General features: G+C 40.7%; 1 protein-coding gene across 1 annotated transcript in view; it reads left to right on the top strand.

Annotated features, from left to right (window-relative positions):
- The first annotated feature begins 709 nt into the window (after window positions 1-709).
- The window catches only part of LOC139470210 (protein AF-10-like), a 31,236-nt gene continuing 15,562 nt past the window's right edge, over window positions 710-16,383 (top strand). Inside the window, exons 1-9 of the mRNA XM_071252527.1 lie at window positions 710-929; window positions 1,031-1,110; window positions 2,498-2,573; window positions 4,849-4,958; window positions 5,840-5,943; window positions 8,634-8,727; window positions 10,181-10,303; window positions 12,944-13,506; window positions 15,094-15,312. Of these exons, the coding sequence (XP_071108628.1) occupies window positions 821-929; window positions 1,031-1,110; window positions 2,498-2,573; window positions 4,849-4,958; window positions 5,840-5,943; window positions 8,634-8,727; window positions 10,181-10,303; window positions 12,944-13,506; window positions 15,094-15,312 (1,478 nt within the window). The 5' untranslated portion in view covers window positions 710-820. The remainder of the gene's footprint in view (window positions 930-1,030; window positions 1,111-2,497; window positions 2,574-4,848; window positions 4,959-5,839; window positions 5,944-8,633; window positions 8,728-10,180; window positions 10,304-12,943; window positions 13,507-15,093; window positions 15,313-16,383) is intronic.

Here is a 16,383-nt window from a genome sequence, read left to right on the forward strand (position 1 = left end):
TTTTATTAAATATTTACCAAGCCGACAGAAAATCGTCGTGACTGAATTGGATAACATAGGACACTTTCTCTGGTGTGGCACCTTGGGGATACCTAGCAGCTAACAGTCGTATAATGGTGATCGGGTGGTCACAGTACTAGTGTGCCACAATGTTGCTTTCTCATGCTATCAGACTGCCGAGATGTGAGCTGGGTGGGGCGTTATATAACATGGGAAACACTGAGTAGGAAATTTCAATAAAATGCATATTCAATATTTCGCGTAGATTTTTTCCCGACATTTATAATTAATAATGGTCTACTTGTCGTAGTTTCACCGATGTCGTAAACGTCTACGATCTGTACTTAATTAGTATGATATTATTATTGAATTCCCTTATTTTGACAAATTATGTGTAGTTATAAGTAGTATTTCTGTCACAAATAAAGTGTGTTTAAAAGATGCAGTGTTTGCAGATTAATTTTGTTTTGACAGGTTTTATGGAAAACGGGAAATATGACAACATAATATTCACCAGATATTTTCCGTGTTTTCATGGTTCAAATAATTTCGAATTTAGAAAAAAACTGAAGTAATCATGCATATTAAAATATTTTCACGTGTAAATATGTCCTGGTCTGAAGATGGCCACGGAAATACGGTCATTATTTCAATGGGTTATTATTTCATCTGCACCGTAGAAGAGCGCATGCGCTATGACCTATGTCGGCAAGTGCGGGCTGAAAATGGAGGGATAGATCCTCCACATTCAGCCCACAATGATGTTTACGGTCGGAAAACTGATCTTGAAATTTTGCACGCAAGTATAAAGTTGCCCAACATGAAAGAGATGGTAGGTGGCTGCTGTGTTTGCTCGGATGAGAGAGGCTGGGCCGAAAATCCCCTCGTGTACTGCGATGGCCATGGTTGCAATGTGGCCGTTCACCAAGGTTTGTATCAAAATATTATGCGATCTGACATCAAAACTTAAGAAAATGACACTATTCATTTTTTATTTTCGACTGTCAAATTGTAACTCTATTCGTTTCAGCTTGTTATGGTATTGTACAAGTCCCCACGGGGCCTTGGTATTGTCGGAAATGCGAAAGTCAAGAGCGACAGGCACGAGTGGTTAGTATCAGCGGCCATTTTGAATGTTTGTTTACAATCAGATCCCGTTATAATGCTGTTTTTGTATTTTTGCGACTTGAATGCGACCTGATATACACCAGAACATGTCCTTGGTATAACTATTCAAACTTCTGCTGAGGCATATTTCGATCCATTTAGATTATTGAATGAATTAACTTAAAAATGTGTATTTTGAAGGACACGACGGATTTACCTCCCTTACAATTACATCCGTTGTAGCATGCGAGGTAACTCTTTCATCATGTTCGAAATCGAAAAATGTTAAAGAAATAATAATGAGACTTAATGAAAGCTAAAGCTTATGCACGTGTTCTGTGTCCTGTGATTGGAGTCATGTCATACTGTAGTAATAGTATTTATGTTGTCATTGTTTATTATTGATTCTGATTGAAGAAATGTTGTAATTACCCTTTTATATTGACACATTTTAAATTCTGCACCTTGACCAAATATTTCTGAAAACTATCCTGTGCCATGTATGTTTGTGTCATTTAGGAGTGTAACTATTCACCTTAAATTCAGTGCATTACAATACAGCGTATGTTACTTGCAGCAGGGAATATGTATGTGAGGTGGATGTAAAAACCTTCTAAGTGTTGTGAAATACTATTTTCTTCTTGTACTTACAAGGAGTCTCGGTACATTTTTTCATTTAAAGAGCTGATATCTTCTAAATATGTTTTTGATTGTCTTGGTACATTGTTTCAATCTATACATTCCCTTTGTTGAATCATGGGTGGCTCGTTTGCCTTAGGACCGCAATTTATTGTGCAGAGTTCCATCCCATAAGTATGCCATAAAATGCAGCTATGCTTGTCGTAAGAGGCGACTAACGGAATCGGGTGGTCAGACTCGCTGACTTGGTTGATGCATGTCATCATATCTCAATTGCGCTGATCGATGCTCATGATGTCAATGACTGGATTGTCTGGTCCAGACTCGATTATTTACAGACCGCCATCATATAGCTAGAATATTGCTGAGTGCTGTGTTAAACAACAAAGAAAGAAAGAGAGATAGAAGTTTTGTCAGCACTATTCCCATGCTTCTTGGTTTCACCACAGTAGCAAACATCTGGACCTGTATTACTTCAGGCTTTCCACCCACATCAAGCTGCCACATTGAAATATAACTGAAATATTGTTCAAAACAATGTTAACTCACTTATTCCTTTTGGTGATGGACAATGTCCCCTAGTATGGTTGCCAAGTTTTCATGAATTGTGATGCAGTCTTATCATCAAGACATCATGACATTGTGTAGCATTATAACCCTAAGTTATGTATGTGTTAACATCAAGCCTGATTTTGCCCCAATTAGATGATCATCATAATTCATGTCCTAATTGCAAACTGACTTTTTACAGAGAGGTGACATCTGTTTTCAGAGATGTGAGTTGTGCCCTCAAAAGGATGGTGCTCTAAAGCGAACAGATACTCAAGGTAGGTGATGGCTGTAATGAGGTGTAATGACAGAGTAGGACTTAAGATACGGGGTAGAATGGGTCTTCAGCAACCCATGTTTGTCGTAAAAAGGGACAATGCTGGTCGTAAGAGGTGACAAACGGGATCAAGTGGTTGATCGACTTTGTTGATGCGTGTCATCATGTCCCAATTGCGTAGATCTATGCTCGTAGTGTCAATCACTGGATTGTCTGGACCAGACTTGATTATTTACAGACTGCCATACATAGCCTAGAAATTACAGCTTAGTTCAGCAAGGGTGGAAACGGACTTTTTACAGTCAGTCAACTCCCTTGCCTCGGGAAGGTGTATTTTAATCTGAGGGTTATGACTGGGACTCTTTACTTTCTTGCTTAATTTTCGAACACTGCTCCTATTATGAATAACATTGAATAGATGAGCCAAGTTCATTAACAAATGCAGAGCTACAGATAAGCTGCATATTTGCGTAAAATACCCTCCAAAAATATTCAGAACCCAATTACTTTCAATTAACTTGCGTACAGAAACACATACATTAAATGAAAAACTCAAATGTATAAAAAAAAAAAGAGTGCGTAAAAATCCAGTGATGCTTTTTCAGCATTTGAGCTAATTTCTGAAACACAATTACGGGCTAAATTACTTTCCGAGTCAAGCATTTAGTTAGAACCCTTTACTGGGTATATATATCTAAAATATTATTTTCTTTTCTTATCAATCTCAAAATGTTAGCTCATTTGGGGGAAAACCAAATAGAGTGATGAATAGATGAGTAAAAAAATATTGGTTACCCAATTAAAATGTAATAACCCAATTAAAATTGGAACCTTCGAGTAAAAACTCAGTTACTAAATAAGTTATCTGGAGATCTGAAATGGGACATCAGGAAGTCTTGCAACAACGCGATACATTATTGTGTTACACCAGAAATAGAATTAAGATGGAACTAATATGATTTTAAAAAATTCAATCAAGGGTTTCATAATTGATTCCTGTTGAGAAAATGAACCAACAGTCATCGATGAAATTGATCAGTTTGAACGATCCTGCTGTGGTGATGGTGGTGGTGCTTCATGAAGTAGGCGAGCTTTGTTCCATACGTTTCCGTGTCATGAAACAAGTGTTGATGAACATGTCATGCAATTACTGGGTCGTAGTGACCTTCTTTTTGATGAGTCACCCCTTGAGGATGGTGATTTATATCAGGAAAGAGGAAGTTAAGGAGCGCTTGTCATGACCCTAATGTCGGGGGACAATATATTCAAAATACGATGACAAATACGATGCTCTTTTTGCATCAACTCCTCCACATTCCTAGTGACCCAGCTGACATGACGTTGTGATAGGCATCAGTTTGTGTTTAACTTGCATCATTGGTTAATCCAGGCTAGTTCCTATAGAATTATAAAAGAAGCCCCTAGCATTTGCTTCACGATAGGTAATTAGGTAAACCTGTAACAGATAGCATGCTGGCTTATTGACAAATTTTGAAAATATTCTCCTTGAAAATTGGTACGGAATAAGAACATGAATTGATACAGGTAACCATGGTAACTGTATAATGTACCATGTCATCCCAAATGTGCGATGTGTCGGTGAATTGTCACCCCTCTAACAAAAAGCCACAAGGAACATGTATCCATTTTAATTTTCCTACACTGCAGATGTTATGTTGAGGAGCTGTCAAGGCTTGGGTATTCCATACCACGCAGGTGCCCAGTACTGTTAGTGTTAAAAGTCAGGGGTAAACGCCATTGGTCATGTCCAACAGCAGGTTAATGAAATTCAACTAGATTTTAGGATTAATATACAAAGTCATTTGGAAGGTTGTCAAATGTAATTAATGTTATATTTGGGATAAAACTTTCTTAGTAAAGTACACATACTAGTACTTTCTTGGGTTGAGAGGGGTACACAAAGTACATGATCTAGACTACCAGTTGTCAGACTTTCATTTTGTGGAAGCCTCATTGACTAAGTGGGTTGTGTGCTGACTTTGTGTGCTGGCGATTAGGTGCCACTCTCTGGCAGTGTGGGTACGAGTCCCGGATGGGACTCCTCCCAAGGAAGTACTGCTATTAGAATCTGTACTTGACTAAGAAAGTGTTATCCTAAATATAACATTTGTTACATAGTTTTTAGTAGAAAACAGCATGTTCCTCCTGATTTCCTATCCTATTAGAGGTTGCAACCCACCCCAATGTGTGTGTATATTGTCCACCATGATGAAGAGTAACTGTATGAGAGACTGTATGGGTAACTTCTGTTTCAGGCTGGTGTCATGTAGTGTGTGCATTGTTTATCCCGGAGGCATGGTTTGCCAATGTGCAGACAATGGAGCCAATAGTATTGAAGAATGTTCCCCCGGAGAGATTCAATAAAGTAAGTCGGGTTTGACCTTGATTTCTTAATCATTAGCACATGTTGGAAGTTTTCATAGTTTTAAAAAAAAATAACTTCATGGGGATGTAGGCTTGGGTCTGAAGCAACCTATTGCTGGTACAAGGTGGATTCACTGGATCGGGTGGTTTGATTCAAAGACTTGATTGTGCATCATCCCAGCTGAATGCATGGGGCATTGTACATAGCAGTGATTTTACTGGAGACAAATGATGAAGATGATTGTTATCATTTCATGAGGCCCGTAAAGATCTGAGGTAGAATAGGTCTTCAGCAACCCATTCTTGCCGTAAAAGGCGACAAGGCTTGTCGTAAGGGGCGACTAACGGGATCGGGTGGTCATGCTTGCTGACTTGGTTGATACATGTCATCGTATCCCTAATGCGTGGATCGATGCTCATGATGTCAATCACTGGATTGTCTGGTCAGGATTTCATTATTTACAGACCACTGTCATATGGAATATTGCTGAGTGCGGCATTAACCAACAAACAAACCAACAAATGTTACATCCCACCAGAAGATATGCAGCTGAATGTTTGCTGCATCAAAGTGATGCAGATCTTGGACGCTTCCAACTTTGGTGAAACTCCTGAGCTTGAGTATGGTGCTGACAAACCAAGGATTGTGTCAGGATAATCAGGGACATTACTGGATTTGAACCGATGATAACTGGATGCTGGCACATCAAAGGGATGCAACTCTGCTCAACAGATTGTAGCACTGTGTGCTTTGATGTGACCATATTAAAATATATATAGAAGTATTACCCCTAGGCTGTTTGATACAATGTACAGATAATTTTGCCAGTGGTTACTATTTTTGTGATGACAGTTATTTGACAGTGAATGTATTTGTTTCAGACATGTTATATATGCGAGGAGCAGGGCCGGGAGACGAAGTCAACCACCGGCTCCTGTATGACCTGTAACAAAAATGGATGCAAGCAGAACTTTCATGTTACATGGTATGTTGTTGTTTGTGAGGAGATTCCAGGTTACAGTTGCTCCCCAGCAACCATGCTGGTCTTACCAACTGGGTGGTCGGACTCTCTGACTTGATTGACTGCGTATCATCATACCCTGGTGGCCTGGATCATTGCACAATATCAGTCACTGGATTGTCTGGTCCAGACAATTATATACATGAGGCCGTCATATAGCTGGAATATTGCTGAGTGTGAAGTAAGAATATTGCTGTGCAATAAAAGGAAAACAGGAATAATGTGTCCAGTGTTAGAAATTGTCACTAGTCCTGCAGTCCTTGTCAATCTGCCCAATAGTTAAGGTGTCATAAGGACCAGTAGAAATTAGCCATTTTTAAGGGTTTTGCTATATGTTTTCAATATAAGGACTAGTGGACTAAAAATGTTAGTTTCTACTGCTGGTGTCATGAAGACAATCTGAGGGTGACCTCCAAATATTTGATGAATTAGTTTTATAAAATGCAGACAAAACACTGTTTCAGGTGCATCAGTTTCAGTGGTAGTATATAGAATATGATTTAACTTTATCTTTTGGGATTTAAAGTTGTTCCAAGCTTCTGCAGGTACTTTTACTGGAGACAAATGGCAACATGACAGTCTCATGATTTTATCAAATTTTGAGAAGACATTCAATTTGGGGCAATGTGGATGTGAGTCAGTCAATGTGGGACATTGTGGATGTGAGTCAGTCAACATGGGACATTGTGGATGTGAGTCAGTCAAAGTGGGACAATGTGGATGTCAGTCAGTCAATATGGAACATTGTGGATGACAATCAATGTGGGACAATGTGGATGGCAGTCAGTCAATGTGGGACATTGTGAATGTCAGTCAGTCAATGTGGGACAATGTGGATGTGAGTCAGTCAATGTGGGACATTGTGAATGTGAGTCAGTCAATGTGGGACAATGTGGATGTGAGTCAGTCAATGTGGGACATTGTGAATGTGAGTCAGTCAATGTGGGACAATGTGGATGTGAGTCAGTCAATGTGGGACATTGTGGATGGCAGTCAGTCAATGTGGGACATTGTGGATGGCAGTCAGTCAATGTGGGACATTGTGGATGGCAGTCAGTCAATGTGGGACATTGTGGATGGCAGTCAGTCAATGTGGGACATTGTGGATGTCAGTCAGTCAATGTGGGACAGTGTGGATGGCAGTCAGTCAATGTGGGACATTGTGGATGACAGTCAATGTGGGACATTGTGGATGACAGTCAATGTGGGACATTGTGGATGACAGTCAATGTGGGACATTGTGGATGTCAGTCAGTCAATGTGGGACATTGTGGATGACAGTCAATGTGGGACAGTGTGGATGGCAGTCAATGTGGGACATTGTGGATGACAGTCAATGTGGGACAGTGTGGATGGCAGTCAGTCAATGTGGGACATTGTGGATTACAGTCAGTCAATGTGGGACATTGTGGATGACAATCAATGTTGGACATTGTGGATGGCAGTCAATCAATATGGGACATTGTGGATGGCAGTCAGTTAATGTGGGACATTGTGGATGTCAGTCAGTCAATGTTGGACATTGTCGATGGCAGTCAGTCAATATGGGACATTGTGGATTACAGTCAGTCAGTGTGGGACATTGTGGATTACAGTCAGTCAATGTGGGACAATGTGGATGGCAGTCAGTCAATGTGGAACATTGTGGATGACAATCAGTCAGTGTGGAACATTGTGGATTACAGTCAGTCAATGTGGGACATTGTGGATGGCCGTCAGTCAATGTGGGACATTGTGGATTACAGTCAGTCAATGTGGGACATTGTGGATGGCAGTCAGTCAATGTGGGACATTGTGGATTACAGTCAGTCAATGTGGAACATTGTGGATGGCAGTCAGTCAATGTGGGACATTGTGGATGACAATCAGTCAGTGTGGGACATTGTGGATTACAGTCAGTCAATGTGGGACATTGTGGATGGCAGTCAGTCAATGTGGGACATTGTGGATTACAGTCAGTCAATGTGGGACATTGTGGATGGCAGTCAGTCAATGTGGGACATGGTGGATTACAGTCAGTCAATGTTGGACATTGTGGATTACAGTCAGTCAATGTGGGACATTGTGGATGGCAGTCAGTCAATGTGGGACATGGTGGATTACAGTCAGTCAATGTTGGACATTGTGGATGGCAGTCAGTCAATGTGGGACATGGTGGATTACAGTCAGTCAATGTGGGACATTGTGGATGGCAGTCAGTCAATGTGGGACATTGTGGATGACAATCAGTCAATGTGGGACATTGTGGATGACAATCAGTCAATGTGGGACATTGTGGATGTCAGTCAGTCAATGTGGGACATTGTGGATGTCAGTCAGTCAATGTGGGACATTGTGGATGACAATCAGTCAATGTGGGACATTGTGGATGACAATCAGTCAATGTCTAGCTGAGAAACCAATCTGAAAACATATTCTTGATAATTTTAGTCCAGAATTTACTTAACATATTCATGTATCTTCATGAATTTGTGTCTGGCTTTTGATACATTGTTATTAGAAATTCATAATTTCAATAAAAATGTTGTTCAAGGTTTAGGCTTAACATACAGGTCTGTGGCTGAATTTGTAAATCCTGGTGCAGAATCCTTCACTTGTGAGTTTGATGTAAACATGTGATCCCATTATGAGGCTTGACCATTTGTTTGTTTCAGTGCCCAGGCACAAGGTTTGCTGTGCGAAGAAGCTGGTAACTATGGCGACAATGTCAAGTATTGTGGCTACTGTGCTTACCACTACAAGAAACTGGTATGCACCGCTTCTGTGCTTCTTCAACTAGTAACAGATAGTGTCCTTACCATGATGTAGTATGTCCAGGGATTGATCTGGGATTTCAAACGAAGTGCCCAACATGCCCAAGGCAGGCAAATTGGGAGAAAAATCTTTATAGTTTTCAGATCTATTTTCTGTTCATATTTCTATAAAATCTGAGGTTTGGGGGAAATTTTAGTTCAAATTTGGAAGTTTATTACTGTCATTTGCCTCTGACTGGGGGCCTAATAACGACCTGTGGCTAGTCGAGATAAACCCCTGCTGTCACAGCTCTATTGGCGAGTGAAGACCACCCCAGGTTGGTGGATGTTTCATGGTATGGCTGTAGTGTCTCCTCACCAGCAACATCAAAGGAGATGTAGCGTTACTGAATATGGTAATGTGTGAAGCCCATTTCTGGTGTCCCATGCCGGGATATTGCGGGAATATTGCTTAAAGCAGAGTAAAACCATACTCACTCACTCACTCACTCACTCACTCACTCACTCACTCACTCACTCACTCACTCACTCACTCACTCACTCACTCACTCACTCACTGAATATGTTATGCTGTTGTCACAATTCACTCTGGTATACCATGAATCTAGGGTGAATCACAGAAACTGCCTCTTTTAATCAAGCAATACACTATTTTTGGTTATTTGTAAGCCTTTCAGCCAAATTTTGTACTCGAATGATACCCAAACATTTAACACGCAACTCAAACATGCAAAATATGAATCCTAACATAAAATGAAATTTGGAATGAATAATTCCCACTTTTAAACGTTCTTGTGGTATTATGACTACATAAAGTTGACAGGTTAAACATATGTGTATATATTGACCATGTTGGTATATTTTTTGCAATCCTAATAGGTCAACACTGGTCCTTTTGACATGCCTGCCTTAACAGTGAATACGTTGAGTGTGGCGTCTTCAATTAAAGAGATGACAATATCCAAGATCATGTAGACTGAATTTTCCAAAATTTGAATTATCCACTACTTGATATTTATGTGATATTTTCTGTCAACAACTATCTCGTGATGTGTCAAGTCTACAAGATTCACCTTGTTGCACTTTTAGGTTAAGATTGAATGTATTTGTATTACTAGGTTAGCATCAACTGGACCTATCACCATGATCACTAAGGCGACTATGCTTGTTGTATTAGGCGACTAACGGGATCGGGTGGTCAGGCTCGCTGACTTGGTTGATGCATGTCCTCGTATCCCTATTGCGTGGATGGATGCTCATGTTGTCAATCACTGGATTGTCTGGTCCAGACCATCTTTTTTTACAGACCACCGTCATATGGCTGGAATACTGCAGCGTTAAACAACTATCAAACCAACCATGATTACTGAAGACAAGCCAGTAACTGTTAAATGTAACTGTTTCTATTCGTTGATAGGAAAACAGTCAAAAATATATTTCTTCTTTAGAAAAAGGATGCCAACATAAAGACCATTCCTGCATTCAAACCGATCCCGTCCGAGAATGCTACCCCTGACTCGACGCCGGAGAAGATAGCTCCGGTAAAGCCCGACAAGGAAAAAGCAAGAAAGGTATGTATGAGTGCTGGTAGGAGCTCCGGACATCTGGCACGGAATTCTGTCAGTTTGGAGTCAAATCAGGGTCACTGGATTCTTTAAACGTCCATATCCTCTTCTGCTTAACTGTGATGTTCTTCAGCCACATCTGTGGCAGAGGGATACTTGAAGGGATCACCACGAGGGGGGCAGGGGGGCAGTAATGTCTGTCTTCAGCTTCAGTCTGAAGTACATCAAGTAAAGTCGGTATTGCCTAGTATGCTCAGCAAAGGAAGTCCTTTGTGTCCACTGATATATACTGAAACTGATGCCAAGATACAGTTTGGGGCAAGATGACTTGATGGAAATTGACTTTTTGACAACTTTCTCTGTAACACAGTGTAATATCATCTTGAAAGACTTGCCATTTGAAATTAAAGTAAATGGTCATCAATGCAATATGTTTCTCAATGCAGGGATAGAAATTAATCAAGAAAGTCTACAAGCCCCAATAGTGATAACATATAGCGATACCTCCCGAAGTGGGGGCGGTCAGGTAGCCTAGTGGTTAAAGCGTTCGCTCGTCACGCCGATGTGTGAAGCCCATTTCTGGTGTCCCCCGCCGTGATATTGCTGGAATATTGCTAAAAGCGGCGTAACACCATACTCACACACTCACCTCCCGAAGTGTTGAAATTCTACTAGCCCTTAGGATACCTTTACCATTAACAAGACTGTTCCAGGCTAGCGAGCCAGTGCTAATTTCCATCCCTGCGACGAGGAAGAGTTCCCATCATGTCCCACCCTTGTGGTGTCCCTGAACCTGTGGAGCATCCATGGGGCAGCTTTTGTAGCATGCTGTTCTGTCTGAGTAAACACTAATGTGTTGATGTCTGTCTGTCATGTTTAGTGTACATGTTGTAAGTAGAAATCTGGGTGTTAGACCCTGTGGGGACCTAGGGTAGAGTAGGTTGCCAGCTCTACTGATTTCGTTATTATGCCATCAATGATCATCTCTACTTATGAGAACCGTGAAGACCCGGGGTAGAATAGGTCTTCAACAACCCATGCTAGCTGTAAAAGGCGACTATGCTTGTTGTAAGAGGCGACTGAATGTCTGTGTCATAATGTCCAGACAACACGCAGATAGTTGCTCATCCAGATTTTGTTGCAATGTCGGTGTTACTTTGCCGACTTTGGCTTAAAACAACATTCACTCACTCTGACAAAGATGATTAGATTTATTCCATAGGAGTCTTTCTCTCTGTCATGCTTACAACTGAAGCTTCTGTTATGGTATACCTGCCAGCTGCTTCGAACATATTTACCCTGCCACACCTTATTTACTTGTACTGTTTGTGTGCAGGGGTAAAACTTAACCCTTCGACTCCTAACCAGTCCTATCTATTGTACAGTAAGTATTCCTTTTTATTTAAAAACATGTTATACATATTCAGTCTCTACTGTTCAGAGCATAAGAAATAGCCGAGTATACTAAACATTGAAGCTATATCTACTAAACATCAGAGTCTGGTCTTATTTCAAGTGAAGCTACGCAGTATTCCTCTTCTACATTGTCTGGTGTTGCCATCCCTCTTTACTTCACACTGTCACAAATCATGTCAAGATACAAAATTTCAGGCAACTGTTTACATGTATACAAATCCTCATAATATTTCCTGTGGAAAAGCACATTTAGTTCCTAAGAATGATAGTCATTGAATAGTATGCGATCCATGAACCTTTGCTGTATCAAGAACACTTGCAACGCTAACCATGGTAAAATTGTCAGCACATTTATTCTTGACAAGCTTCTTCACATTGCTCATATACTACTCAAATACAGTTAAGGTCCCCCCCCAGAATCATTCATCATACTATATATATATATATATATGTCATAGCATGATAGATTATCTACAACAATTTGAAAGAATTGGGTGGACCTAACTATGTTTTTGAGCAGAACAGATTGTTCCAAATCATTTTCAAACATAGTTCTGATTTTCCATGTTTACTGCAGTTTTAATTGGTGGACTGAATGACTGGGCTACAGAGCTACAGATAAACAGAGTATTTGCGTAAAATAACCCCCCAAAATATGCAAAACCCAATTTCCTTTAATAACTTGCGTACAGAAACGCATGCATTAATTGAAAAACTCAAATGTATAAAAACAGCACGCGTAAATTCCCAATGATACTTTTTCAGCATGCGTAGAACAGAGCTAATTTCCGAAACCCAATTACAAGCTAATTTACTTTCCGAGTCAAGCCTTTAGTTAGAACCCGTATATACATCTAAAACATTATTTTATTTTTAAATCTCAAAATCTCATTTTGGGAAAAAACCCATAGAGTGATAAATACATGAGTGAATAAATATTGGTTGAACAATGAAAAATGTAATAACCCAATTAAAATAGAAACCTTCGAGTAAAAACTCAATTGCTCAAAAACTTATCTGGAGCTCTGGGCTCATGCTGCAATGATTCGGCTCAATATGTAAAGGAGTGTTAAGGGTTGAAGTTCTACCCTAGAGCTGTTGACAAGCCCCCTTGCTCTGCTACTGTGTGTTAGTTAGTTAGCTACTGATTACTCCAACGCTAAGCCTCTCACTATATTGAGATGTGCTGGTCCTGTAATCAGTATAGAGAATACAATATTTAATTTCCAGATCTTCACAATCTTTTGTGAGCAGAGCAAGGAACGAGCCAAGACAGCGATGGACCATGCAGTCATTCAGAGCCAAGCATCGGGAAGTAGTGAAGTGGTTAAGCAGAGACCTCAGGCAACGCCTCCATCTCATAATAATAGTGCTATGTCAGATTCATCGTCGATGATGTCACCAGAATTTGCTGGATTCACGGAGGCGGATCTGAAAAATCATCCTGCGAACTCTCAGATTGTGGAGTCGATTAATAAACCTGAGATGGCTGTGTCATCGTTGAGCAATTCTTCATGTAGTCCGCCAGGACACGACCAAAAACTGATCATGGACGCCCGGTTTACAGTGACAGATTCAAACTGTTTGTTTTCCACGGCCTCGTCACCCTTTACTAATGCTAGCCCAGCTAGTAGTTCTGGGACTGGCGAGGTGACGAGTCCACACAACCAGGGGTCATTCTCAAACTCATTTGAAAAGTTTCTAAGTGGAAGTGCGCCCAATACTGCTGAGGAGGACAGTGGCGGGAAGGGAAGTGATGGGGAACCGCCCCCTGGGAAACGGTCACGGTCAAGGTCAGTGTGTCTAGAGTCAGATGTAGTTTGATTTCTATCATCAACTGTCGTAGAGCCCTGCAAAAACTATCCATACTCAACTCATTCCATGTTTTTTGTTGCCTTTACTGCTAACATTCCATTTTGTCTTACCTTGCACATTGATGATGGTTTCTGATTGGCTGAGACCCGTTCTGTTATTTTCGATGTACCCTGCTAATATTTAAGGTACATTTCTCACATTCCCTCCTTGAATTGCCGAATTGTTGACTTTTTTTTGTATCTTGAATTAATGGTGTAAGATGGCTTTCTCTGGATAATTACAATATTTTCCTAATGAAATAGATCTAGGGGAACTACATCTAATTTTGTTTTCTGATGTCTGCTATTTTACCATCTAATGCCGTATTGTGGTATTTTTACTGATTCAGATTCATGCATAAGATCTGTGAAGATCGGGGGTGGAGTAGGTCTTCAGCAACCCATTCTTGCTGTAAAAGGCGACTATGCTTGTCATAGGAGGCAACTAACGGGATCGGGTGGTCAGGCTTGCTGACTTGGTTGATGCATGTCATTGTATCCCAATTGCGTGGATGGATGCTCATGATGTCAATCACTGGATTTTCTTGTCCAGACTCGATTATTTACAGACCGCCATCATATAGCTGGAATATTGCTGAGTGCGGCGTTAAACAACAAACAAATCATGAAGAAGACATACCTGCAAAATAATTAGATACATCTGTTGTCCCCCGGTACCTCTGCTGACATGGGTTGATGAACCCTCAATGTTAGTTTAAGTTAATGTACCCTGGACCCAAAGTAGGGCTGGGACGAGTCCAAATTTACTACCCGGGTACCTACACCCCTATTACCCGACCCTTCCCGGGTACCCACTGTTGGTGTCAAGAGAAAGGTACAAAATGTCCGATTGGTAATAGTTTGACAGTAGCCCTTGCAGAATGTTTTTAGATGCACGTATAAAACGATGTGGTCATGCATACACTGAAGTTGACTGAAGTTTTACCTTTGTTCAAACATGTTTAAGTCAGAAGGAACGTGTTCATGGCCATGAAGAAATGCGAACATTAGAGATTTAAAATTGTTATATTATGATTTTTTTTCATGAAACAAAATATCACGTGACTAACCGCGGGTCCGGGTAGTCATGTGGGTACCCAGGTCCTACTCAGTACCCACCCGACCCAGGTACCCAAAGGGAATCTAAACTAACTAACATTGGGGAAACACGAACCCTTAAATTACCTCCATGTCACAATGATGAGATCTGATTGGTCCATGTGATATTTATAAAATACTATGCATCCAGCCTGGAAGAGAAATAAATCTCTGAGCGGGAGATAAAATCCCTTATACCCCACCATGAAGAACACAGAATCACACTGCACATGGATTTCCGAGCACACCCATGCTAATGGGTTTCACGAAAGTGGTAAATGTCTGAGACCTGGCATCACAGCATTCGTCTCACATTAAGCTGACACACTGTGATCTGGTGATGTAACTGGAATACTGTTCAAAGCAGAGTTAAACCCAACTCACTCACTCACTCACTCACTCACTCACTCACACAACTCTCATGTTTAGATCTCAGGAGAAGGAGAAGAAAAAGGTTCGGCGAGGGAAGATATCGAGTTGTGTTGGTGGAAAGGGGAAGATGAACAAGGACATGATGCAGACGGGGAAGGCAGTGTTGACGCCCGGGGCCAAGAAACTCTCCTTGCGGAAAAAGTCCAACAGCTCCTCCAACGGACTGCCTCCTGGGGTGCCAGGGGGTCCCAACTGCTCCGCGGGGGCTGGGCCAGGGTAAGTGAGAGATAACACGATTTTACCTTGACTTACTATAGTTTGGTCCGGTGGACCCCTATGTTAATATAACTTTAAGGGTCCTTGCAGGCAATATGAGGTTCCGGTAAAGTATTAAAATGCATGGATAATTCTAGATTAAGCATGTTAAGACCTTGTGCTTTTAGCCCCTAAATTTGAAAAAAGGTCCACAGTTTCAAATACAATGGGGCATTTTAACAGTGTGCTGTAAGGGCAAGTTGGCTGTACCTCTGGAATATTCACATAAAGGGCCCTTGTCAGAAGATTCCTAGTGTGAACCCTGAAAATGGTGTAGTGTAGTTTGGATAATTACTATAATATAATTACTTAAGACCTGGAATCAATCAATGATCATGTGGACAGTGGTCATGGTTTATGGATGAAAAGACAGACACCCAGAACTGCTCTTGATGCGCTATAGGTACAATGAATATTGGGCGTCCCTTGGGATGCAGTATACCGTATTTGACGTAATAAGCGCCCCGCTCTAATAAGCACCCACGGCGATATTTGTTAATATATTGGCTAGTGAACAATCCCAATTAGCACCCATTCGGATTGAGCAATGTACTCAAGACTTATTTATTCGTGTATAATACGCACTCGTGTGTTATATGCACCCTTAATTATGGGCAATTAAATTCTGGAAAAATATATCTGTCGTATACAAACATTTCAGGCTGTCACCATAAGCCATGAAATTTATCTTTCAACTGTTTTTTTTTCACCAAAATACCATTCTAATAAGAGCCCCCTATTTCTAATTTTGAGAGCGCACTGGGCGCTTATTACGTCGAATACAGTATTAATTTTCAGCACCCAATCGCAACATTTGTGCGTACTTGATGTATATTTGTGCGTCATGTTAAACCCTGAGATACAGTCCTGAATGATAGCTTTCTCACAATACATCCTTGTTGATGTTTCTGAGACCAATACCCAGCGCAGGTCTGTTGGTAAACAAATCCCATATTGGAATTAAACATTTCAAATTTCATGATTACATTAAGGAAGAGAATATATGGAGGTCAACTTCTTTATCATGAGGAA

This window comes from Haliotis cracherodii, unplaced genomic scaffold, assembly GCF_022045235.1.
Source record: "Haliotis cracherodii isolate W230 unplaced genomic scaffold, xgHalCrac1.p SCAF_20, whole genome shotgun sequence".
Taxonomy (NCBI): domain Eukaryota; kingdom Metazoa; phylum Mollusca; class Gastropoda; order Lepetellida; family Haliotidae; genus Haliotis; species Haliotis cracherodii.